This window comes from Bison bison, unplaced genomic scaffold (genome assembly GCF_000754665.1).
Source record: "Bison bison bison isolate TAMUID 2011002044 unplaced genomic scaffold, Bison_UMD1.0 scf7180017864379, whole genome shotgun sequence".
Lineage (NCBI taxonomy): Eukaryota > Metazoa > Chordata > Mammalia > Artiodactyla > Bovidae > Bison > Bison bison.
The window spans coordinates 11,929,482-11,956,488 of record NW_011494951.1 but is presented as its reverse complement, the minus strand read 5'-3'; the positions used below and the strand labels follow the sequence as shown (position 1 = coordinate 11,956,488).

The 27,007-nt window shown below is 41.1% G+C and overlaps 1 protein-coding gene, 2 long non-coding RNA genes and 2 other non-coding genes across 6 annotated transcripts in view; 2 read left to right on the top strand and 3 right to left on the bottom strand.

The window, feature by feature from the left end:
• The first annotated feature begins 2,465 nt into the window (after window positions 1-2,465).
• Window positions 2,466-2,538, top strand: TRNAR-CCG. The gene has a single exon. It is a non-coding gene; the product is annotated as a tRNA-Arg (tRNA).
• Window positions 2,539-4,619: 2,081 nt separating this feature from the next.
• On the bottom strand, window positions 4,620-9,895 carry LOC105001146. 2 transcript variants are annotated; one of them, XR_826828.1, is made up of 3 exons: window positions 9,797-9,895; window positions 7,107-7,227; window positions 4,620-5,815 (listed from the first exon to the last, which is right to left on the bottom strand). It is a non-coding gene; the product is annotated as an uncharacterized LOC105001146 (long non-coding RNA). The 2 variants fall into 2 exon arrangements; XR_826827.1 differs by lacking the exon at window positions 9,797-9,895 and adding an exon at window positions 8,254-8,311.
• LOC105001147 lies at window positions 8,534-13,899 on the top strand. Its single transcript, XR_826829.1, has 3 exons — window positions 8,534-8,972; window positions 9,134-9,375; window positions 12,057-13,899. It is a non-coding gene; the product is annotated as an uncharacterized LOC105001147 (long non-coding RNA).
• On the bottom strand, window positions 8,681-8,786 carry TRNAL-CAA. The gene is made up of 2 exons: window positions 8,749-8,786; window positions 8,681-8,726 (listed from the first exon to the last, which is right to left on the bottom strand). It is a non-coding gene; the product is annotated as a tRNA-Leu (tRNA).
• An 88-nt stretch (window positions 13,900-13,987) lies between the features above and the next one.
• Window positions 13,988-27,007, bottom strand: part of TRIM27 (tripartite motif containing 27) — a 15,139-nt gene continuing 2,119 nt past the window's right edge. Inside the window, 6 exon segments of the mRNA XM_010857309.1 lie at window positions 13,988-15,628; window positions 17,260-17,286; window positions 19,004-19,036; window positions 19,156-19,271; window positions 21,114-21,136; window positions 24,911-25,141. Coding sequence (XP_010855611.1) covers window positions 15,033-15,628; window positions 17,260-17,286; window positions 19,004-19,036; window positions 19,156-19,271; window positions 21,114-21,136; window positions 24,911-25,141 — 1,026 coding nt within the window. The 3' untranslated portion in view covers window positions 13,988-15,032.

Sequence of the window (27,007 nt, the reverse complement as noted above, 5' to 3'; positions counted from 1 at the left end):
CTACAGTCCATGGTGTCTCAAGAGTTGGACATGACTTAGCGACTAAACCACCACCACCAGGTGCAGACTGTTCTATATAGAATGGGTAAACATCAAGGTCCTACTGTACAGCACAGGAAACTATATGTTCTGTGCTGCTGCTGCTGCTGCTGCTAAGTCGCTTCAGTCTGACTCTGTGCGACCCCATAGACGGCAGCCTACCAGGCACCACTGTCCCTGGGATTCTCCAGGCAAGAACACTGGAGTGGGTTGCCATTTCTTCTCCAATGCATGAAAGTGAAAAGTGAAAGTAAAGTTGCTCAGTCGTGCCCAACTCTTAGCGACCGCATGGACCACAGCCCACAAGGCTCCTCGGTCCATGGGATTTTCCAGGCAAGAGTACTGGAGTGGGGTGCCATTAGTAAACCGTAATGGAGAAGAATATAAAAGAGAATGCGTATATATATATATATATATATATATGAGTCATTTTGCTGTACAGGAGAAATTAACATTGTAAGTCAATTATATACTTCAATAAACTTTTTAAAATTATAAATGTCCCTCAATTGAATATGATAAACAAACTTAAACTAGTTTGGGAACAACTGGACCTGAAACTCTAGGAACAGAAACTGACATGAACTAGGATCCTGGAAAAGTTAATACAGGAGGAGGAGAAAACAAGAAGGGAAAAAAGGGTACCCTCGAGCAGGAGACAGAATTGTGGGAGGAAGACTGCTGAGGAGTGGGTCTTTCAAAGCTATGGTAAACAAAACAGTATGGTAAGGTATTGGCATTAAAAAAAGACACACAGGACCCTCCCTGGTGTTCCAGTGGTTAAGACTCCAAGCTTCCTGGGAGGGGAGGGGAGAAGGGAAGGGGAAGGGTGGGATAGCTGATCAGGGAACTAAAGATTCCTGGTGGGGTACAGCAAAAAGATATAATTCAGTTGCTTTTAATATTAAGGGCTTCCCTAGCTCAGTGTTAAGGATCTGCCTGCAGTGCAGGAGACCCAGGTTTGATCCCTGGGCTGGGAAGCTCTCTGTAGAAGGGAATGGAGATGCACTCCAGTACTCTTGCCTGGAGAATTCCATGGAGAGAGGAGCCTGGTGGGCTACAGTCCATGGGGTCTTGAAGAGTTGGACAGAACTGAGTGACTAACACTATGATAAAATATCTAAATTTTAAAAATGAATTAAAAACTTGAACAATGAAGAGGAGGAAGGAATAAGAAGTACCAAAAAAAAAAAAAAAAGGTACAAAATTGAGTTCAGTTCAGTTCACTTCAGTCGTGCAGTCGTGTCCGACTCTTTGCGACCCCATGAACTGCAGCACGCCAGGCCTCCCTGTCCATCACCAATTCCTGGAGTTCACTCAAACTCATGTCCATCAAGTCGATGATGCCATCCAGCCTTCTCATCCTCTGTCGTCCCCTTCTCCTGCCTCCAATCCCTCCCAGCATCAGTGTCTTTTCCAATGAGTCAACTCTTCGCATGAGGTGCCCAAAGGACTGGAGTTTCAGCTTTAGCATCAGTCCTTCCAAAGAAATCCCAGGGCTGATCTCCTTCAGAATGGACTGGTTGGATCTCCTTGCAGTCCAAGGGACTCTCAAGAGTCTTCTCCAACACCACAGTTCAAAGGCATCAATTCTTTGGCACTCAGCTTTCTTCACAGTCCAACTCTCACATCCATACATGACCACTGGAAAAACCATAGCCTTGACTAGACCGACCTTTGTTGGCAAAGTAATATGAGTTAGGGGAGATCAATTTTTGCTTGCAAATGGAATGGATACCAAGATTAAAATCCAAAGGAATCCACTAAGGAGTTTAGACTTCAAAAGTTTGTTTTCTCCTCTGGAATATAGTCATCTGTTTCCAAAGAGTGCAACTTGTGTAAAACTCATTTCCAGCTAGCATCAATAGTTTGCCTTCAAATTTCTAAATTTGTTTATTAGAGGGTATTAAAATTCCTTCGGTCTGTATTTTCATTCTTGGCCAAAAGATGATTAATAAGGTCACAAACTCTAAAAGGTTTTTTTCTTAAAATCATGTGTCAAAATGGTTTCATTTCTGCAGTATCGTCCATAACAGAACTGAAAATGGCAGGTCTATAGCTTGTTGAGCTTTATATCTGCCTCCATTTCCTTTTCACCTCTCTGAAATGTAAACTCTAAGGTTTTAAACTCTAAAGTTCTTTTTATGCAGTGCAAATACTGTGATTTCTAAATATGGTTGGGGGAAGAAAAATCTGTTAAGCAGTCAAAGTAGTGGAGGCAAAGGAGAGGGACAGAATTGATTTAGAGAGATTGTGTGAAGACGAAATTTGGGACAAGTAGCCTGACCATTACCTAGATTTCTGAAAAAAGAAGATGCATTCCTTCTTCCCGTTTCAGTTTAGTTCAGTCCAGTCAGTAGAAAGGCCCCCGCCCACGCCGGTCTACATAACTTTTGTACTTTACGTGAGAGGGGTCTCTTACAGTTGGCCGCGTGGCCTAATGGATAAGGCGTCTGATTCCGGATCAGAAGATTGAGGGTTCGAGTCCCTTCGTGGTCGGTTTTTTCCATTTGCTGGTCTGATTCCCTGCCAGGTTGGAGAGGCTTAAAATCTGATTTGTTTCCTCTCCTCTCTTGATGCTGTTGCCCGGTTGTGAGTGAGTTCAATCAATTAGTCGGTCAATTCGTTCTTATTTAACAATTATATATTGGAGGCCTGATGTTTGACGAGTGCTATAGGCATGAACGAGGAGGGACTAGCACGTGTCCTCAAGGAGCTTACTTTCTACCGAACCCGACAAATGAAATAAACACAGAAACAAAATAACTAAAACTTGTTTCACGTCCTATGAAAGAAATAATTTATAGGCTGAAATAAAAAATTAGGGATGGGGGCTTCTTTAGACGGAATTTTATTAATCCTGGCTTAAGGAATAATAGTGCTATGATATAATAGCTCGCTGAGAATATGAAGGCACTTGGTCTTTACAAAGCTGAAATACTGAACTTTTGAGGGGGCAGGGATCACTTAAAAAATCAACTAAATGGGGAAATGGCTAGCTAAATTTCTGGAAACAAATATCTGACTAGGATTTCTATAATTGTAGCTCTGAATGGTTTGAAATAGATGTTCTCCAGATTTTCATTAGCTACCATAAATATAATTGCCTCTACCTCCTCCCTTTAGAAAAGCATAAAGGCAGAAGCCACCAAAGGCTTTTATTCCAATTGAACTGTACTCTGGAGCAACTTTTGTGTAGTCATGAGACCTTTAGTTTTTAGCAAGAGCGCAAATGCCACAAATGGAACTGAAAACTATGGTATGATCCAGCAAACTCCACTTCTGGGTATATATTCAAAAGATTTGAAAATAGAGTCTCAAAGAGATATTTGCACCCATGTTCATAGCAGCATTATTCACAATAGCCAAGAGGTAGAATGAACCTAAATATCCTTAGAAGGATAAATGGATGAATAAAATGTGGTATGTACCATGGAATATTATCGTCTTAAATAAAAGAAAGAAATAGACCTTGAGGACATTATTCAAAGTGAAATAAGCCAATCACAAAAAGACAAATACTTTGTGTCCATTGACACAAGTGTTCAGTTCAGTTCAATTCAGTTGCTCAGTTGTGTGCATCTCTTTGTGACCCCATGTACTGCAGCACACCAAGCTCCCCTGTCCATCACCAACTCCCAGAGTTCACTCAAACTCATGTTCATCAAGTTGGTGATGCCATCCAACCATCTCATCCTCTGTCGTCCCCTTCTTCTCCCGTCATCAATCTTTCCCAGCATCAGGGTCTTTCCAAATGAGTCAATTTTTCACATCAGGTGGTCAAAGTATTGGAGTTTCACCTTCAGCATCAGTCCTTCCAATGAATATTCAGGACCCATTTGCTTTAGGATAGACTGGACGGATCTCCTTGCTGTCCAAGGGACTCTTAAGAGTCTTCTCCAACACCACAGTTCAAAAGCATTGATTCTTCAGTGCTCAGCTTTCTTTATAGTCCAACTCTCACATCCATACTTGACCACTGAGAAAACCATAGCTTTGACCAGATGGACCTTTGTTGGCTAAGTAATGTCTCTGCTTTTTAATAAGCTATCTAGATTGGTCATAATTTTTTTTCCAAGGAGCAAGTGTCTTTTAATTTCATAGCTGCAATCACCATCTGCAGTGATTTTGTAGCCCCTCAAAATAAAAGTCTGCCATTGTTTCCACTGTTTCCCTATTTGCCATGAAGTGATGGGACCAGATGCCATATCTTAGTTTTCTGAATGTTGAGTTTTAAGCCAACTTTTTCACTCTCCTCTTTCACTGTCATCAAGAGGCTCTTTATTTCTCCAAAGATACATAGTCCAGATATACCTGTTTAAAGGAAGCAGCACGTAACCATTACCCCTCAGAATTCAGTTCAGTTCAGTTCTGTTCAGTCGCTCAGTCATGTCCGACTCTTTGCGACCCCATGAATCGCAGCATGCCAGGCCTCCCTGTCCATCACCAACTCCCGGAGTTCACTCAGACTCACGTCCATCGTGTCAGTGATGCCATCCAGCCATCTCATCCTCTGTCGTCCCCTTCTCCTCCTGCCCCCAATCCCTCCCAGCATCAGAGTCTTTTTCCAAGGAGTCAGAATTAGGAAAACAATATTATCCTTTAAGGAAGGATAATATTTACACCACTGGCATGGTCAAGCAGACATTCCTATCTTTGTACAGGTGCACATTGTACATTAAAGAAGGCCCTGTCAGACAGGGACTATGTTATGTTCAAATTTTCTTGTGCAGCCTTAAAAACTTAAATTCTATTCCATCATAGAATATATGAAATAATCAAAAGTAGAATGGTGATTACCATTTTATGGGAGGGAGGTAAAAATGACAGTTGTTTAATGGATACAGAATTTCAATTTTGCAAGATAAGGGTTCTAGAGATCTGTTCCACAGCAATATGAATATTCCTAAAACTACTGAACAGTACATTTATAATGGTTAAGACTTTTTTTTACAATAAATAAATATTCGTTAAAAAACCAGTTGGCTATAAATGTATGGGATGATTTCTGGATTCTCAATTGCATTATATGTCCGTCTTTATGCCATTACCATATCATGTTGGTTACTATAGCTTTATACTAAGTTTTGAATTGAGGGAGTCTGAGTTCTCCGCCTTTGTTCTTCTTTTTCAAGATTTTTGTATGTTCATATTGCAATTTGGTATGAATTTGAAGAATGGCTTTTTCTTTTCTGTAAAAAAAGTTGTTGGAATTTTGATAGAAATGAAATTGAATCTGTAGATCACTTTGGATAGTATTAACATCTTAACAGTATTAAGTCTTCCTATTTAGGAACTTGGAATCTCTTTCCACTTATTTGAGTCTTCTTTAATTTCTGTCAGCAATGTTTTGTAGATTTCAGTGTACAAGTCTCTCATTTCATTGGTTAAATCCATTTGTAGGTATTTTATTCCTTATGTGCTATTATAATTGAAGTTGCTTTCATAATTTTCTTTTCGGTTTGTTCATTGCTGATATAGAAACACAACTGATTTTGTATGTTGATCTTATACTCTGCAACTTTGCTGAATTCATCTATCAGTTGTAGTTTTCTTGTGATCATGTCATGATATTGCCATCTGTAAGTAGAGACCGTATTACTTCTATACTTTCCATTTGAATGACTTTGATTATTTTTCTTGTCTAATTGCTTGAGAATGATGTTAGCTGTAGTTTTTTCTATAAATGTTCTTTATCATATTGAAGAAGGGCATGATATTTTAAGTGGTGAAATACAGTTTGCTTCTCACCTCATGTTCCATGAAATGGAGATATCTGTAAAAAAAATGTATGAAGTTGGGTTAAAATAGGAATACTGTCATTTCAAGTGCTACTTTTTTATATCATTTATAAGAAATTGAAGGATATTAGAGCTGATGAGTTAACTGACTTCTCTAGTAAATTTCATAGAGAAATCAGACTTGTACTATGGCTTTCCTAGGAACCCTCTGATGGTAGACCACACTCATCTCATTTACAGTCAGACCTCCATATCTGCAGGTTCTGCAGCCATGGATTATAACAACTCCATATCAAAAATATTCAGAAAAAATATTCCAGAAAGTTCCAAACAGGAAAACTTGAATTTACCATGCACCATCAACTATTTACATAGCATTTACGCTGTACTAAGTATTTAATCAAGAGATGATTTAAAAGTATAAAAGAGAATGTGTGTAGGCTATAAGCGAATAATTATGCCACTTTATATGGGACTCAAGTATCCACGGATTTGGCATCTGTTGGTGGTCCTGGAACACCATGGATACAAAGAAACAACTGTATATCCACTCATCAATAGGCCTGTGTTGTAGTGGTTATAGTTTGGTCACATTTGGACCTACTTTCTATATTGGGTATTCCACATTTTTTTTAAGTATCTTTTTTTATTTCAGCTGGAGTTATCCATAATTTAGTTGAATTTTTAACTTCACTTTAAAAATCTTAGACTTGCTTTATGCTAGTCAATATTGGTTAGGTCGATCATATGAAATCAGTTACTAGGATGAAGCTTATCATTCTAAGAATAGCTTAGTCAAACCTTCACTTATTGATACTTTAACTTTTAATTTCTTGTCAAATTATGGAATGCTTCACAAATTTGCGTGTCATCCTTGAGCAAGAGCCATGCGAATCATTTTCAACTTTAGTATGTGTGCTGCCAAGGCGAGCACCATTCTGCATTATTTATTCACATTTTAAAAGCCAAACAAGTCAGGCACTCATTCCCGATTACCTTGCAAACAATTTTTAGCTAGTATGCAATCATGTGTTTTCTAAACTTTTTGGATATACTTAACATCTTTTTCTGAAACAGAAAGCAGGGAATTATGAGAGTAATACAAACAACTCTTTTTACAAGGGAAGTCTCAGAGTAAATGAATACTTCCAATATTTCACCTATCTTCTGAGTTTCAAAGTTTTCAAATATCTACAGGCTTTAATTTTTAAATAAACCAGCTTTCTTTTCACCCACCTAGTCTCTTACATTTTGACTATTTCAGGATAAAAATCAATGATCAAACAAGTACAGTCATGAGTGGTCATAATGACAGAAATACATTACCATGCATATATGAATCTTCAATAGCTGTCATTAGTCTTGGAATCTGGGATATGTATATTCTTCTCCTGAGAGATAAGGAAATCCTGGAATATGGTGTTCCTGAGCAGAATCAGTCATTTGACTGGAATATAAGCAACATAAGGTATAAGTTTATTTTACGAGTTTAAAAAAATTAAATTTTAATTCTATCCTATTCCATTTTATTTTTATACTTTTACTGCCATGGCTCCAGAACTGCATTCCTTGGTACATAAAAAGCACTCATGATATACTTGATGGAAGAATGGTGATTAAAAATACCCTAAATGTCTAGGGGGAAAAAAAGTGGATAAATGAAATAGACTATATCTATCCTGTGTACTTATTTGCAACATTTCATTCTAAGGAAAAAGATAGTGTTTACACGGAAAGAGCCCAAGATACATTAGGTTTAAAAAAAAAGTCAGAGAATGGTATACTTCCTATGACTTCATTTCTGTAAAAACAAAATATTTATATATTATATATACATGAATTCAGAGAAAATAGGAGTGTACAAAATATAATAAAATATTGTTGGTGGTTAGATTTGGAGGAGAAGAAAGGTGTAACTTTCATATTTTATTCAGGAGTTAAAACGGCACTCAGTTTTGACTAGGAAAGAAAACAATAATTATTAGATGCCAGCGAGGGTGTGATTGTGCCTAATTTACAAAGGAAATGTTTGAGAACTAATTCATGACTTTTGAACACGGAGAGACCATGTTCAATATAAAATAAATAGATCTATATTAAAATCCATAAATTTATATATATTTATAGACCCATAAAATCCATAAATCTATATATCGTTAATTTCTTATAAATAATATAGATCCATAGATCTATATTAAAATCAATAAAAATCCAATCGATCTATATTAAACATCTATATAAAATATCTTTGCAGACAGCAGTGTGCAGTGGTAAAGAATCCTCCTGCCACTGTAGGAAACTCAAGTGACGCGGATTCCACCCCTGGGTGGGGAAGATCCCCTAGAATAACAACCCGCTCCAGTATTCTTGCCTGGAAAACACTATGGATACAAGGAGCCTGGAGGGCTGCAGTCCATGGGGTCCCAAAGAGCTGGACAGGACTGAACCACTGAGCACACACACGAGCACTAACGTGAGCCACAGGTGAGTGGGCTTGGCAGGGAGTGCTGCAGGAAGTATTCACGGCCCGGCCTCTGTCTGGGAAGAAGCGGAAGAGCAACCAGGAGAAACAGGCGGGGCACCGGACCACGCCCACTTTCTTCTCCAATACCAAGAGAAAGGGAACTATCTGAGTTCCAAATCTCGCTATTTTAACATTTCCTCGCGCTGTCTCAGAAAAACCAACCTCTTGTACTCTCCCGTCGTTATTAATCCTTCGCCCCAAATCTCGTGACTTCCAAAAATATCGCGATGTTTCAGCTTTACTATTTTTCGTTAGCAGTCCCTGTGAGAAATTTTTTTAAGTCCGTTTTTAACACTGTGTTGGTAAATTACATACGCATATTGCTCTTCTCAATATATTTTGTTTTAGAAATTAGAAGATGGGAAAAAAAGGAACGTGTCAGAAGTGGGATTCGAACCCACGCCTCCATACGGAGACCAGAATCCCCAAGGTGGGGAAGCTTCGCTTGAGTCTGGCGCCTTAGACCACTCGGCCATCCTGACACCTCGGGAAAAACAGAAAGATTTTCCACTAAAATAGATCAGCGTCTGTGTGACGTATAGTCCAGGAAGAAGTTAACTTCCGGATCGAGACTAAAAGGCCACCCGTGGCTTGAAAAGGAAAACAGCTTATGTTTCTGGAGGGAAGGAAAGAAAGAACCGAACGACGTTTATAGCCCAAGTCGCTTGGTAGGTTTTCCAGCCTCTCATCTTTACCGAAACCTTGAGCGTGGTTTTTGCCCCAGGCTTATTTTTGAAGACAGTTTTTGAGGAACAATAAAAATCCAACAAAAGCCCCAGATATTATGGCATAGACCATTTTATTGTCTCTGATTCCTTTTCGTCCCCAGATATGCCTTGCCACTGGAGAAGTGTTTGTTTGGGGCTCCGAAAGTGACGGCCGAGGAACAGCCTTGGAAAGTCCTGTAGGGCGACACCCCCCGCCGATGCAAGACTTGATGAGACCAGTTTCTACGCAAGAGCTTGACCTGTTCCAGGTCCGGAGAAACTCAGTGTGACACGCTTGCTTCCCGACCTTCCTGGTCACTCTCGGATATTCCTGATTGAAAGTCTCCGTGGCGTCCATTGCCAGGTAGTAGATAAAATGGCGATTTTTAAAAGGGATGGCGGGGTGAAAATAAGGGGAACGTGCCACACTTCCTGACTCAGACTTTTTCAGCTCTTTCTCAGCTTTGTGCAAAGTAATATGAGCTTTGAGTCTGGAAGGTCACATATTTTAATGAAACCTTGAAGGGCAAAGAGTAAGAAATTATTCTTCCAACTAGGCTGAAAGCGAAATATTTTCAGATGTCCGTAATTATTACCTTAAATTCTACAAGTGGAGTCACTAGATCTTTATCCAGTTTAATTTAACTTTATATTGGAGTATAGTTGATTTACAATGTTTTGTTAGTTTCAGGTGTACAACTCAGTGATTCAGTTACATGTATACATATATCCATTCTTAAAGTTTATCCAGTTTTAAAAGCTTTTAAAACACACTGCCCACCTACCTCCCCAAATTCTGAAGCAATTTAGTCATGTCTCGGAGAAGGCAATGGCACTCCACTCCAGTACTGTTGCTTGGAAAATCCCATGGACGGAGGAGCCTGGTAGGCTGCAGTCCACTGGGTCGCTAGGAGTCGGACACGACTGAGCGACTTCCCTTTCACTTTCATGCATTGGAGAAGGAAATGGCAAGCCACTCCGGCGTTCTTGCCTGGAGAATCCCAGGGACGGGGGAGCCTGGTGGGCTGCGGTCTCTGGGGTCGCACAGTCGGACACGACTGAAGCGACTTAGCAGCAGCAGCAGCAGCAGCAGAATCATGTCTGACTCTTTTCGACCCCATGGACTGTAACCCGCCAGGTTCCTCTGTCCATGGTTTTTCAGGCAAGAATACTGAAAAGTGAAGTCTCAGTTGTAGACTCTAGCCTACCAGGCTTCTCCGTCCATGGGATTTCCCAGGCAAGGGGACTGGAGTGTGTTGCCAGTGGGCTGCAATTTCCTTCTCCAGAAAATCTTCTGGACCCAGGGACTGAACGCACATTACACAAGATAACCCAAAGATGACCAACAGAATACTGTGATTAAACGGTTAACAACGAAACATTTTGCTGGGTGACACAGTTTTATTAGTGAGGTTCAATATTCATGTTTCAAGGATTTTTATATTCTTCTCTAAATTGCTTACCCAGCCTTTGAGGTGTTCATCCTTCCTTGAATTGTGAAACTCATTTTACGAAAAATAAACCCTTCTGATAGTCTTTATTTACTAAGAACCCAAGAAGAAATTTCTTTTACTAACAAGAATCCTATTAAGTCCCTTAAACACTACTTTCCATGTATAGAAACTATAGATATAAAACTCTAGTTTTATAGTGAGCTATAAATTTTACAAGGTTCTCATGTGAGTCTTTAAAAACCAAACTGTGGCCCACATTTAATGTGCTTATAATGTTACCATTGCTAACATTTACTTTTATTCCTGGTCATTTTTTAGTTCCATCTCTTTCTTCCTTTATGGAATATTAAACTCCTGATATTTTGATTTTATGCTTTAAATGATTTGAAGTACTTTCTGGAATAGGTAAGGTATAATTAAATATGTAAACAATTTTACAATTTATTAACAATGCTTACTGTGCAACAGATCTTCCCAGAGGCCAGTGTACATTTTTTGAAAACACCTGAATGAAGGATTTTGAAAGGCCTCAAAATTTAAAAGGGTGGGGCTTACCTAGTGGTCAGTAGTTAAGACTCTGCTTCTACTGTGCAGGGCACAGGTTCCATCCCTGACAGGGGAACTAAGATCCCACATGCCTCGGGGCTCAACAACAAAAAAAATTTTCAAGAGTGGAGGGGACTAAAAAAAGATGACTATGTTTGCTTATACCAATTTAAAGAATAGGATTTAATTTCCCACCTTGAAATTAATCTCTTCACTGTTTTATGTGGAAATGTACTTGGGGCAATACTGTTATATTTAAGTATTGTTTGCACAATGTAAAATCTAAGGTATTAATGCTTTATTAATATTCTAGCAAAGTCAGTTCACCTAGAATAATCTACACTGGTTTGACTGAACTTTCTCATTATTCTTTACAAAGACCTCTCAAAGAAATTACCGGGTTAAAGGAGGTGCAAGAGTGTAGTGATTTAATTGCATAATCAAGTCAAAATTTATTGCAGGGCCATGTTAGTTTGTACTAACCTCTCAACCTCAAGAAAAAGTGCCCTAAGGAAGAAATGCAGATCTAGGCTTTCCGTTTCTCCTGACCACCATGGTTGGCACTGAGGTCTCCTGAAAGCACAGTGTTTCACTTACCCACAAATGGTCTTTTGCCTCATCCCACTATTTCATGTTATTTTTTTCTCCTCTTAATTGACTTTATTAATTTTTCCAAGGACAGAGTTAGGTTCTCTTGTATTCTCAACAGTCAAGTTCATCTGGGGAACCTAACACTGTTTAACTTTTTTTTGAATGAATGAATTGTTGTCATGCATTTGTGAAGAAGCAACCCACAAATCATTGGTACACTAAGAATCTTTCTAGTTTTGCTGGGAGATGTGTGATTTCCATCCATACTTTGGTCACGATCACTGATGAAGATGTTAACAAATGGATCTATTTACTATATGCTAGCTCTTGCTCTTACTTTCTTAGTGCTTTTAAATGTTGCCTTTAAGGCAACTGTCATGTGCATTCTCTCATCTTGTCAACTGCGTATCCTAGATGGCAGTTTCCTTTCATTCTCTGAAACTTTCCCTTCTAGGCCTTGTCTGCTCTTGGGGAAGATGCTCTTCTGTACCCACCAGATCAGTATCAGAAAAAACAAGAGCAGCTGAAGACAAACACAATTTTCCTGAGGCAACAAAAAAACAAAAGAATGAGTGGTTGAAGTACCACTCAACTTCAAATGTAATATGTAATTAACTTCAAATGTTCTAAGGACCAGAGAGGAACCAAAAGAACTGGATCCCATGTTTGCATAAAGGGGTCCATATTGTGACCTGATGAATTCAAATGCTTACCTTCCTGCAGATCATTTGCAAAGTTCATTTAACTTCATTCAAAATGACAGGTTAAAAAATGTTCTTTTTAATACCTCTAAACCCACCACCCATAAGAATCATAAGATAAACAGTACAAAACACATCAATTCACACCCTCCTTCTCTACCCTGTCCTACACGTGGCCCACTGGTAACCACAAACCTTTTGTCCATATCATAGAAAGGGTACTGTAAAGTATACAGTCTTTTTGAGACATTTTCCCATTCAGCATTGTTAGTAATATTCAGTCTTGTAGTATATCCCAGTTCAAATTGAAAGTAGCTTTGCTGAATCCAAAGAGGTTGCTTACCGCTGCTCCAGCTGCTGCTGTTAATAATAAAAATTCATTAAGATGCTGCTCCTATTAGCACTGAGTCTACTGGAGATAAAGCAGATCCAGTGTGAGACCTTTTGTTAGCCTGGAGACAGCTCCGTCAGTCAAGCAGCAAGGATCAGGGAATCTTTCCTAGGGGCACATTTTCTTGGGACTGGTACCAAGAAAGGTGCCCTCTTTATGGGCTCTTATTCTTCATCCTTGTCCCAATGGACTATATTAAGTGAAACTGAAATGCCATTCTGACTGGGTCTCTTTACGCAGTTTTCCAGTTGCGAATTCTTGAATCTAGAATAGACAGACTTACTGTTAAAGGCAGGTATCCCAGGTCAACAGACTGGCATCCCAAGGCCTCAGTCTCTACCTTTCCATGCAGAAAAGCATAATCCATAGATATTGTGAGGCAGGATATGATGTACGTGGACATGTATTTCACCTCAGTCTGAATCCTGGCCCTGTTGCTTCATAACTGTACACCTTGGATAAATCACTACCCTCTCTATGCTTCAATTTTCTTGTGTAAAATAAAGGCAACAGTATCCACTTTATCTTGTAGGGTTGTTAAGAGCATTAAATAAGCCATTGTACACAAAGCACTTCATACTATATGCTAAGCACTGCTCTATATCTGTGTAGTAGTATTTTATATACATAATAATATATATGTTAGCACATGTATTTATATCTATTGAGACTATTCAGCAAAAGCTAACCTAGCCTCATGGAAGCCCCTCTCTGTAGCTCCTGGTTATTTCTCTCAAAACCTTTGAATAAATACATGTATCAGGACATATCACCAATGCATGATCTTCAGCCATGAACTACAACGTTGGGTACAAGACTAAGACCACAAAATCTGTCGTCTTGAGGTCATGTCCAAAAGCAGAAAAGATCGAAAACCTCCTGGAAAAGAGCTGTCCTCTCAGCCTAGTTTTCCCCCTCAGAATGTGGTGACCTCCATGACCCTAAGGGCTTAGGCCGCTGCTTCTGAGGTGGGAAGCAAGCTCTGGGCGCTCTGATCTATACCAAGCATCGCTGCACACCCACTGTCAGTTATAATAAGGACTTGAGAGAACACTTTCCCAGAGAAGTGACAGGATTCGCCAATACAAAGCTATAGGCTGTGGCAGTCCAACACTACTTTCTAAGCACCAGTAGAAAGTAGTGACATGGTACTGTTTTATCATCCAGTTGAAAGTAAAATATTGACCAGAATGAGATTCTCAACCCATAGAGGAAATCAACACCATTAACCATGCCTCCTCCTCCAATATCTATGAACCCAGTCCTACCAAGACCCAGAAAACAACAACAGTGTAAACAACATCCATACTCACTTTATTTTTAAACAGAGGAGCATGTACCCAAAGAAAGAGAAGACTAAGAACCATCATGGGGGCTTACGCTAGTGATCTGCCTTGACCTTCCGACCTCAGAATGCCTCGTGACCCAATGGCCATGGGGATGGAATAGCCCCTTGATGTACATACATTGGAAAGGTAAACTCCCCCTTCCCTCGAAATAGAAGGGAAAAATGGAGACAAGTCAATGAATCCCCTGGAATATTGCCCCAGAACCCTTCCAGGGATAGGGTATGACTGACCATCAGTCCACAAATGGAAGTGGGAGGGGAGGTAGGAACAATGAGTGGTGCTGAGCAGAAAATAATCCCGGATGATGTGCATCCAGGACCAGGATACACTTTTCATTAGAATGAAGGGAGCTGACAAAGCCCTCAAAAAGATAGAGGCAAAGAGCACATTGGTTAGAACATTATAGCCTAACAGAGGTGAGGCTATTTCCCACCATTACTGTAAAATAACTGTAATCAAAACACATACAGGCCTCTTTAATGGAGTTAATAAAACTACAGCAGATTGAGAATCAGGAGTAGAGGTACTAATCCCAAAGGAAAAACTGGGACAAAGGGATCCATGCTGACAGGACTTTATAGCCCAACTGTGGGTTCTCAGAAAGAAGCCCTGGTTCAGAAATGACAGCAAATACCCATGATCACTATATGGGGCTGAGCCCAGGTGAAAGTATCTTGAATGGCTCTCCTAACCCAAGATTATCCATATTCTTTATCCCCTCCAGTAATGTGTAAGACCAAGAAGTGTGGAACACTGGAGGTGGACATCTGGTTTTTATTTCTGGGCAATCTCGATAACTTATTACATCTCACAATTTTCGTGGGAAGGGAGGGGATGGCAGAGAACACAGACATCCTGTCTTGCACTGCAGGGCATGGAAAGTAGTAAGAACATCCAGCTGTGATGGGCAGGAAGTGGCAAGGCAACAAGATGCCTCATGCCTGGGGTGGGAGTACGGCCAGCAGCCCTTCTGGCCTGAGTTCACCTCCTCAAGGGGAGGTCTCCATGGAATGACCATGATTCCCAACATGGCCAGAAAACCCATCGATGCCACTCATGGGGCAGATGATCAGAGGAGCTGCGCTCTTCCCTCCAGAGTAACTCAGGCTGAAGTAGGGCCGGACAGGCCCACAGAAGGTAGCATGAGAGAAAGTAAAGGTGTGACACCTCTCTGTCACGTTGTAGAAAGAGACCTCGCCAGCATCATAGTCCAAGAAAATCCCCACCCGTTGGAGAGGGGTCCGCAGGGGGAGGGCAGTCATTGGGGAGGTGAGAGCCCAGTATTCTTTCCCATACCACAAGGACACTGCCCAGAATCCATTCTGGGGGGCCGAGGTTACCCCGCCTTTTCTGCACACTGAGTCTTCACAGACACCTATGGTCCACTTGGCTTTATCTCCCACCTCTACCTCCCAATAGTGTCTCCCAGCGATGAAGCATGGAGAGCCCAAGACACAGGGAAACAGATTGAACCGCTCAGGGTTGTCAGGCAGGTCCTGCTGGAGGTAACTGTACCGCACTTGCCGCAGGTTATCAGAGAGGATCAGGCTGGGGTAGGCCGTGTCTGGGTCCAGAGTCACATCCACTGCAGAGAAACACAGGGGCAGAGGAGGATTAGCCGAGCACCAGGACAGCCCACTCTGAACACCCAGCTTTTCTCCTATCCCTGAGAAGTGAGTAAGAGCTCTCCAGCAAAGACACATTCATTTTATACATTCAAGTCCACCCTGAAGCAGACATTCCCAAAATTACTGTTTGGCTTAGCTAGTTATCTCATTTAGCTAGGATATATTGGAAGTACTGAAATTTTTACCTCCACTTGCTTTTCCACATTTTAAACCACAATATTTGTTATAAGCTGAATTTAAGGTTTTCTTAAGTGTATGTCCAACCCCTTAATCCGAAAGCCTCAGGGGCTGGAACTTTACAGTATTTAGACAGACACGGTGTGGTGTAGCACTCTACAACCAACACTAACAGATCTGCTGTGAAACATACAGATATTCATATTATGTCAGATAAAGACACTAAATAGTGCCACATGCATCTGACAATCATGTGGTGGTTTCCAGTTTTAAAATCACTGATATATTCTCTCACTTGTTCTTCATATCTTGTTCAGAAGGAAGATTCCCTAACATTATCTCTCTGAACCATAGTTCAGGTAGGCTGACTGTCTCCCACAAAAGGCTCATGACAACTGGTGGAGGTGACCAAGAACTTCAGAGGCACGGTTCTTGGTTCAACAATCTGTTCACAACAGTTGCCCATTTATTCCCTCATGTCATGGGTAGACCTCATACCTCCAACCAGACATTTAACTCCAAGGGTAGGTCAGTGCCTTATGCTCTTTGGTTCCCTCTACTGTACCCAGTGCAATATTAGGAAATGCAAGACATAAGCAACATATTCAATCTTGAAATAATTAAATATGGATCACAACCAGGGGACATTAATGAAAGAAGACCTGCTGTTTGTAGTTTCTCTGTTCATGATAAAGAAGGAAATGGCAACTTGTTCCAGTATTCTTGCCTGGAGAATCCCATGGATGGAAGAGCCCAGCGAGCCCCAGTCCATGGGGCTGGAAAGAGTTGGACACGACTGAGCAACTAACACACATGTTGTTTGTCCATGAAGAAGATCCCATGAAACAGAAGGTGGTCAAGTGAATACAAACCTCAGATGAGTTTGAGATCATAGATTTAGCCACTCTGTGAACCTCAGGTGAAGGTGATTGTCAAGGGGAGGGAGAGTTTCAGCTCTAGATCTGAGCCATAGAGAGGGGACGATGGCAGATTTTTCCTAGACTTTCCCTAGCTCTCAGAATAAGAGGCAAGTTCAATCTTTTTGGAAGGATGTTTTTGTAAACCACACACTGCCCAAGGCTGGGTGGGCACAGCAGTGGACCAGTGTACTAGCAGTGGCAGTGCGCTAATTTTTGGAAACCGCAGTTTCAACTCTATAATCCTTCCTAGCACCTGAATTCAATTTCCTCATATTTCAAAGGTCCATGTTTTCAGATCTGAGGCATTTGAGGAAGCAAATATTACAAACACATAGAAATAACAATTTTTTGTGATTGTTATAATTTTTAAAAAAATAAATGTAACCTAAAGAATTCAAATTAAGGCACTTTCCAAAATCATTCACAATAGTAGTTAGGTTGATAAGGATTTTTACTCCTTTTTCCAAATGGTTTTGTCTCCTATCACCCACCTGAGTATAACTGGGCCTCTCTCAATTCTGAAAAAAACAAGAGAGAAAAGAAGTTATGGAAGTTATCTGCGATTTGTAGAAAGTACCCAACAGAAGGAGCTTTAGGAGTCATCATAAAGCAATGGTTTCCATTAGAACCCCTGCTGTCAGTCCTGCATTCATTTCTTCATACAGCATTAAGATTCCATCTTCCAGCCAAGAGCTCAAAGGGAAGAGGGGTTGGGAACTTTGAGCATAAAGATAACACAAGCTCGGCACTGGAAGCATATGGGGTCAAACTGAGGCAAGATTAAGGATTCCACTCCTCAGTGGGTCAGCTGGCTCTGCAGGGAGAGACATGGTTCTAAGTCCACATCATACATAACTCTTGGATTCATAAGCTACCTGTTCTAGGGGATGTGTGGTTCAAGTGACACCCACTACCAAGCTGGGGCAAACTACACCATTTGCATTTACAGTTGACAAAGCATTTTCACAGGTATGTTCTCAATGGGCTACTTAAGTGCAGGAGAAGAGCAGGAAAAATAAAGGAGAGTCAGATCAAGGAATGTCGTGTCTGAGCTAACCACTTTTGGTATTAAGTGTTGTTGTCCCTGTTCTGCTTGTGAGCATTCCCTAAATCCATGTTGCCAGATGTGAAAAACGTATGTACCTGAAAAGATGCCATACAAATAAAGTTTTATATAGAAAATTATAAAAATTATGGGGACTTGTAATTTATAGTAAAGATGAAAAGTGATTAAGTACATATAAGGGTTTCAGATTATATCAAGCTGCCTAGGAATTTCAGCATTTTGGGCTGAAAACAGCCATATGGGCTAAGGCTTCCCTGATGGCTCAGTGGTAAAGAATCCACCAGTAGTGCAGGAGCCGCAGGTTCAGTCCCTGGGTGGGGAAGATCCCCTGGAGGAGGGCATAGCAACCCACTCTTGCCCTGAGAACCCCAGGGACAGAGAGGCCTGGCAGGCAACAGTCCATTGGATCACAAAGAGTCGGATATGACTGAAGTGACTTAGCATGCACGCATATGTGTTATATGCTTATAAGTTACCATGAGCAGAAGATGTTATATTTGAAGAGTGCCCCTTAAATACCTAGAATACTTTGTTTAATAAATATACATGAAGGTTCCATTCTAGAACGCTTCAGAAATTGTAAGTAAACCTAATCCTAAGCCTTGTAAGGTAAGAGCTATTAATCTTCCTCATTTTACAAATGAGGAAAATACAGTGTAGAATGCTTATCAGGTGGCAGAGGTGGGCCCAGGACCCAGGCAGCCAGACTCCTGAATCCCTGTTCCTACCCAGGTTCCTGCCCTCGAGGTGTTGCCTCAACCAGTGATGCTCAATTCTTCCTCCTCCCGGTCAGTACGAGTGCCCATATGCAGCAGAAACTTGATAAATTATAACTACAAATACTAGCTAAAATGGAATATAGCTAGAATAGTTTCTCTTGATTCTCTTTCTCAATTAAAAATAATTTTTAAATAACCAAATTAATTCTGCATTAATTGTTGGATTGTATATTTTCCTCTTCCATTAATGTAGATTGAGAAATGAGTGTATTTAGTTAAAAGACTTCAAATTGAAACAAGAGGCTATTAACTGAAAAAATTAACAAAGCCAAAAGAAAGATGTGAAATATTAGGGGAAGCCAGCCATTTCCCATTTCCCATACTCTGGTGCAGATGTTTATCTTTCCAGGAAACTTTAACATCAAAAGTCCATTAAGTAGATAAATTTACCTTGGATTTTCTCCATATCTGACTGCATTTTTTCTATGGGGAGAAAAGAAGATATTCAGTTTGCATTCCATTATCTAGCTGGAAAACACTTCCTCTCAGGCAATACAGTTATTCAGACCATAAACCCTCAGAGATCCCTCTTCTCACATTACCTGTGAACTGCTTCAGACTCTCAGTCAAGAACAGACACTTCTGAGCAAAAATGTGGATTTTCTCTTGCAGGTCTGGAGGTGTGATCCAGGGTTCAGGAATCCTGATTCTTTCAGCCCTACGTTTAAAAAAATCCATGAGTGAATCCCCCCACTCCCACCCAAACTTCTTTCAGGGTCTAGGACAAAGCCTGGGCTAAACTGGCCAGTCAGTGGATTGGTGGACACTCTTTAATAGCAGCCAGTAGAGCCCTTTTCCTATTCTCTTCCTAGACTGTGATCCTCTGGACCAGAATAGGGGAGTCATCTTACCTTCATATTCTCCCACAGCATTAGCTTCTGGCTTTTCAAATGGCATATGCCCTCAGAAAGATTCACTGAATTAAACTGAATATAAGCCTGACCTTGCCAGAAAGCACTAGATTCCATGATCAAGTCCTTGATATTCATGGCAGGCAATGACCCATAACCCTCAGGTTCCCAAATATGGCAAGAATGACATTTTCAGACAGATGGGTACTCTCTGGACAATATCCAGTTACCCACCTCCCCCTCAAAGGGTCTCTGGCAAACACTGACTGCTGATTACACACCCAATATCCCTTCTCTCACCTTCCAAATTTTACTGGGTTCATGCCTGCCTAGTCTGAATGTGACTAACCTCTGGCCAATGAGAGCTAACAAGTATCTTGCACTAATTTGAGAAGTCTGCTTAAAAAGGAATGGAATGTGACTTATCTCTTTCCTGCTGGTTAGCATTCTAGGAAGTTTCTTGGGCTGTAAGAATGAGGAGCATAGCTTATATATGGCAGAAGAGTAAACAGAGAGAAACCTGAGAGTCTGATGATAATCACTGGAGCCACCAAACCAGCCCTGGGCTAGCTATCTGCACATTTCTTTAATGGTGGCAGAATGTTTTAGTTATGTTTAAATCAAGTCAAAGATTAAGTCCAAACTTTTTCAGAGTCAAACCCGAACTTAACATTCAAAGATGCTAGAACCTAAGGGATCTATATCTGTGTTAGTTCAGAACTAGACTGACACCAAAAAGTAAAAGCAGCAAGTGAGGGCAGTATTTGTTAGGGCCAGTTGGCAGGGACTAGTAACAGTTCTAGCTCAGTACCATCCCATCTCAGCAGCCCTCAAAAAGCTCAGCTCTATCAATAATTCTATTCACACGGCCCTTCCAGCCCATCTCCTCCTCCAATGCTCTCTCACAATCAAGCTGCACTTCCTCTGAAGGGTTTTCACCCTTCAGGGTTTTACTTAGCTTCAATGTTCAGTTTCCTCAAAGTCAGGCTTTACCCCAGTAGGCATTCCTACAACAAACATTATATTCCCCAAGGTCTATCCCATCTGTCCTTGCCATCTAACACGGAAAACAATTTAATTGTGGCTTCTTGCCCATTCTGGGCTTTTCCCGCTTGGTCATGTTCCAACTTCCAGGTAGCTCTTCCTCACTGTCCATCTGATGATACAGTAGAGAAATAATAAAAACAAGAGCCAGAATCCAGGTAACTCATGACTCATTTCTGAGCTGGTCACACTTTTCTTAGCCTGTATTTTCTCCATTACAGAAAAAAGAGAACCAGAAACAAAGACAGAGATAACAAAAGAGAAAGGATTCTGAAACAAAAACTATAAAATATCCTTGCACTTTGCCCGAGGCCCTGTGCCTCCACTCTCTCCACAGACGTGTCCTCATAGACTACCAGCACCTTCTCAAGTGGGCCCCCACTTCACTCCTCACCCTCAGTATTTGTCAATAATTCCTTAGTTTTACTGAGAAGAGCTGCAGTCCATCTAGTTCTTTGCACACTAGTGACTCAGTTCGGGGACAGACAGGATATGTGTCAAATTTGGTAAGATGTCCTCAGGCTCTGGGCTCCTTCCAGAGTTTCTAAGTATGAGGGAAAGTCTACTTAGGCTTGATTTAGCACTGGGGAAAGAGAAAACTGTACCTGCTCAATGTGTCCCCGATGTCCTACAAGAGAAAGGAAAATGAAAACCATGAGAAATCATTTATAATATCCGTTTTCTCTCATAGATGTTTGTTAGAACTGAGCTACAGGCTGGCCCTCCTGGGCAAAACCAGGGAGACAAGGAGCACACACTGTGTAAAACCTGGGCAAAGGAAACTGGGATACATACTATTTGCTATTCCAGCACCTTCCTGCATTCCCATCCTGCACGCTGGTCAAAGATCTCAAGATTTCAAATCTACTAACTCAAGCATCTCACTCTTGGACCACAACTGTCTACCTGCCTGCCCAGCTTGCTTTCTTTGACCTATTATTGTGTGTGTGTGTGCGCTAAGTTGCTTCAGTCGTGTCTGACTCTTTGTGACCCTATGGAGTGTACCCTGCCAGGCTCCCCTATCCATGGAATTCTCCAGGCAAGAGTACTGAAGTGGGTTGCCATTTCCTCCTCCAGGGGATGTTCCCAACCCAGGGATCGAACCCATGTCTCCTGCACAGGCAGGCTGATTCTTTACCGCTGAGCTACCAGGGAAGACCCCGATATTGCCTTAATACAGGCTAATTATTTTAAAAATATCTCTCCACTTGGGTTTCCCAGGTATTGCCCCATGATTAAATTCAAGCTTACATTATGTCTCCTTCTAAAGATACTTGATATTTACTTTCTTTATTGGTGGTATGTTATAGCTACTATTTTTCCTTTTGTAATTAAAAAGTAATCTCAAATGACATTTTGAAATTAACATTCCAGCCCTTATCGAACTCCCTCTCAGATTTAGCATCTGTAGATAATTATTGTCTAAATTACCTTTCACTATGATAGCTGCCAAATGATCATTTTCTTGCCTCAAAATTCCTTGTACATTACTTAGTCGACAGTCAACTGGAAGGAAGAATTTTCCCTTATTTATTATTAGTATGGACCCATCAATTCCTACTTTATTCAATGGGTTATAACTCATCACTATTCTTAATTATTTCGGTGCTCAAAAAATCTGAGACTTGGTCAGAGAATCTGTCACTTTTTTCCTATCTCTTCTCATCCCATTCTCCCCATTATTATCTGGTTTATCATTCCAGTGTTTCCCTTGCAAATACCTGCAGATACATGTATTTTCTAATTATCTCTTCTTTCTTACACAAAAAGCATAATCTATATTTTGCACTTTGATTTTTTTCACTTCCCAATACATTATAGACACTCCTCTATATCAGTTATACCATAGGTATCTTCCTTTTTCTTTTTTTATAGTTGCATAACATTCCTCTGTGTGTGTGTTCATACGTTAAAATACGGTTAGACAACAGTGGCCATCTTGCCCTGTTCCTGACCTTAGTGCGAATGCTCTCGTTCTCCACATTAAGATTCAGTTTACTTTTCAAATGACTTCTACCATGACCACTCTCCCCCATGGAGTCCACAACTTGCCCTCTTCTTTCTCTACTTTTCTTTATCATCTAGTTTTGATTTCATGGTCCATGTGTTCAGAAATATTCTCACAAATACCTTAAAAAAATAAGCAAACCCATGGTTGCCACTGGGTAGAAAGGGATGAGGAGTGACTGTTTAATGGGTATGAGGTCTCCTTCTGAGATGATGAATGTGTTCTGGAACTATACAGCTGTGATGGTTGCATAACATTAAGTCTACTAAATGTACCAAGTTGTACACTTTGAAATGGTTAAAATGGTTAATTTATGTTATGTATTTTTTATCATAATCAAAAAGCCAGAACAGGGGGAGTTCCCTGACCGGTTCAGTGGTTAGGATTTTGTGCTTTCACTGCCATGTGCCCAGGATCAATCCCTGGTCAAGGAACTAAGATCCTATAAATAGTGTGGCCAAGGCCAAAAACAAAAAAAACCTCTCACATCTTGCAAAGCCCTAATCCTGGATGAACCCAACTACCAGCTTTCCCTAGGCCTGGAACCAGAACAGTCACAATCATAGAATGCAAAGCCGGGACGGGAAAAAGTCACACAACTGGACAAATTCTGATATAAACTGACGTTCACTGACCAAGTAACTCAACTACGTCTTGCAAACCAATTTGCTTTCCCATACTCTGAAACAGTAATTTCAGAACTTTCCCACAATCCTCAAACTCATTTTCTCTAACCCCTGCTCAATGGCAGCAGAAGAGGATAGAAGCCAAGACGTTTTTGCTACCAATCCTCACAACCTGCTGCATCTACCTGTCCCCACCCTCCTTTCTTCTTATACAACAGAGGATACTTCAAAGCTAAGTCCCTTCTACATGCTTCAGTACCCTTCCTTCTGCCTTCTCAGAAACAGTGCATCAGAGATGAGTTCATCCTTAGAGCTTCAGTAAATTTTCTTCACCTGAATCTTTACAACAGATGCTCCTCTCCACATTTTTTTCCCCACATTTTTTAAAAAGATATGTTTAACTGGTTTCTTTAAGCATCCTCTCCCCATAAAGCCCCACAATTCGACCTTATCTCCAAGTATTTTCTTTATGTCTCTTTCATAGCCTTATTTATTGAAATAGTCATTTACTCTCACATCTTCCATTCACTTTGTCACTACAACTTCTCCTCATGTGGCTCCTGCCCAGACTGCTCCACTCGGGCAGCTCTATACAAAGTTTATCAAGGATGCTCATGTTTTTAAACCAAATGGATCTCAGCCTTCATATTATTTCACCTCAACTACATTAGACTCTGTTGTCCACTCCCTCCTTCCAGAAACATTCTTCCTCCCTGATCACATATTGCCTCTCTGGTAAACTGTTTCCCCTGCAAGCTCGTCCTTCTCTCTCTAGCTATTAAATATTGGTGTTCATTAAAGCTCAAGATTAAGCCTTCTCTTTTTAATCTGAAGTAGGAGTTGGTGAACTTTTTCTAAGAAAAAGGCCATACAGTCTCTGGCACAACTACTCAACTCTGGTGCTACAGATAATACAAAACAAATAAATGGGCATGGCTATGTTCTAATAAAAATGTATGGACAATGAAGCTTGAATTGTATGCAATTTCACATATCACAAAATAACAAACATTCTTCTGATTTTTCTTCCCCAACTATTCAAAACTAAAAAACACAATGAGCTCGCAGGACACAAGTGGTGGGCCATAGTTTCTTGACCCTAAACCCATCAGCCTCTTTTTAATGGCAACACTGATGATACTTGTTTGTTCACTTCTTTATCATATGATCTCGACATCAGAATTTAAATTTCAGGAGAGCTTATTTATTCACTTAATTCCACTGCTTGACCCAGAACAGAAAATTCATATGCACTGAACGAACAAACAACAAACAATCAGCTCATTTCCTGTGGTCTTGCTGGTCTGGGTCTACTGCAGCTTTATCACCCATACAACCAAGATTAAATCCCAAGACTGCTTGGGCTGACCACTTCTTGTGGTACTTGTTATTTTGTGGTTGTCATAGTGCGCACATACATTTTACAATTATAGGATACTGGGGTGAGGATAATCTTTAAATGACATGTGGGCCAAATTCCTCATTACATGAGTAACTGAGTTCACTGAGGCCCAGAGAGGTCAAGAGCCTTGCCTGTGATCAGACCTCTTATCAGTGCAGGACAGGCTTGAGCAGGACAGGTCTTCCTTTTGACCTTTCCACGACACGGTGCAACTGACTGACCCAAGTTGGGCCAACCAGGGCTTCTATTGTACATTTCCCTTCCAACATGCCCTTGCTACAATCAGAGTTTCAACAAGGGAGTAGGGGGCCCTGGATACTGCTTGGCAGAGCAGGAGCTGTCTTGGCAGGGGGCTTTCAGTCTTACCTGCAGGAGCTCCCTGGTGGGTTGCTGCTGCTTCTCTTCCAGCTGGGCAATCAGGTTGCTGAGGTGGGAGATGTTGCAAGAGAACTGAGTGATGGCACCATTGATACTGTTGTAGATGGCCAAGTCTAGCTCCTCAAGACGGGCCAAAAGGCGATACTCATGCTCCTTCAAGGAGTGATACAGCTGCTCAAACTCCCAAACAATCTTCTCCCTCTCCATCTGGGTCAGGCTCTGTGTAGACCACAGGGAAGGGCAGTGAAGAGAGGAAAGGCTGCTTCTAGAGCCCTTCACATTTCTCCCCTGTCTATCTACCCCAAGACCTCATTATTTCATCCCAGTATACTAAAACAGGCATCTTGTTCACTCACTTATTCTTTTCCAGTCTTTATCGACTGGATATACAATGGCAGAGAACTGAATTACCCCAGTGATAATCAAGGCAGTCTGGAAAAAAAAAAAAAAAAGCCACAGTCTCTGCTCTCAAGGAACTCAGTCAAGTGAGAGTCAGGTTCATGTGATACATGTCATCATGGCTAGATAAGCAAAAGTAGGGTGACAGCATTCAGTAGAAGTTGATACAGTTCCCAGAAGCAGTGTTCACAAAGAGTCTTGAAGGATGACTAGAAGTTCACTTTATGGTCAAAGAACGGGAGAGCTTTCCAGGCAGAAGAAATGCCATGGGCCAAAGAACGGAAAGGCAAATGATGGGGTCTGGCTGGAGCACATGAGTGCTTGTGAAGACGGCAGATAAAGTAAGAGATGAGAAGCCTGGCAGGACTTCACTGCAAGTGGGAACCACGAAAGGCTGTCAGAGAAGTCACATGATCAGATGGGTGCCCTGTGGAGGATGGTTTGGAACATACAAGCAAAACTTCTACAACAATGCTCACATAATAACCTTGATTAGTTTCCTTAAACCTTTCACATGTAATCCATTCCCTCAATCTGGCCTTCTGTCTCACTGGCTTTGAGCATAATTCTCTACTGGCACAGTTTGTTTGCCAAAGGTTGTCTGTCCTTCCTTCACTTGTCCCAACTGAGGGACTCCACAAAAGCTTATTTCGGAATAAAGGGTCAGCAAACTCCCGTGTTTACTCCCTTGGAGTAAAATTTTATTGGGAAACAGATCCACTCATGTAAATGGTGTCTTTAGCTGCTTTTGAGCTACGACAAGGGAGCTGACTGGTTGTGATAGAGATAGGGGCCACAAAGCCAAAAATATTTACTCTCTAGTCCTTTAGAGGGAGAAGGCAATGGCACCCCACTCCAGTACTCTTGCCTGGAAAATTCCATGGATGGAGGAGCCTGGTAGGCTGCAGTCCATGGGGTCACAAAGAGTCGGACACTTACTGAGCGACTTCACTTTCACTTTTCACTTTCATGCATTGGAGAAGGAAATGGCAACCCACTCCAGTGTTCTTGCCTGGAGAATCCCAGGGCTGCCATCTGTGGGGTTGCACAGAGTCGGACACGACTGAAGCAACTTAGCAGCAGCAGCAGCAGTCCTTACAGAAAGGTAAGGGACTATTTTTTCCAGAACAACCACCCTCTCCCCCAAATATCCTTACCACAAAGGCCTTGGGAAACTAGGAGAAGGGAACAAAGAGAAAAGTTCAGAATAGAATCATTGCCAAGAAAAAGAACATTCCAGCAAGAAGCAACAGTCAAGTTTATGGAAAGCCACTGTCAGCATCTGTCTGTAGAACAATACAAAAGGCCACTAACCAACGCCCAAGAATTTCACCTGGATCAACCCTGACCTGCACAAAGCTAGCAGATTAAACTTTTGCTAGGTCAGATCTCCAGGGGTTTTAAAGTTGACTATTTCATCCTTTTCCCCCCAAATGTGGGAGCCCCTTGGTTCTCCAGGTGAATTCCCAACTGCCATGTAAGGTTGTTCCACCCGTACCTATTAAGTTCTGGGTGATCTGACTGCACAAGGTTAAGGGAAGTTTACAAGTCTTACAATATAAAAGAGTGACCAACAGAACTGATATTAAAAAAAAAAAAAAAAAAACTTCAGTCCCGAGGGTCGCACGAGAGTTGCGTCGGCGGCGAGTATCCTGCAGCATTTCCCCACTACCGCAGCAGCAGTCG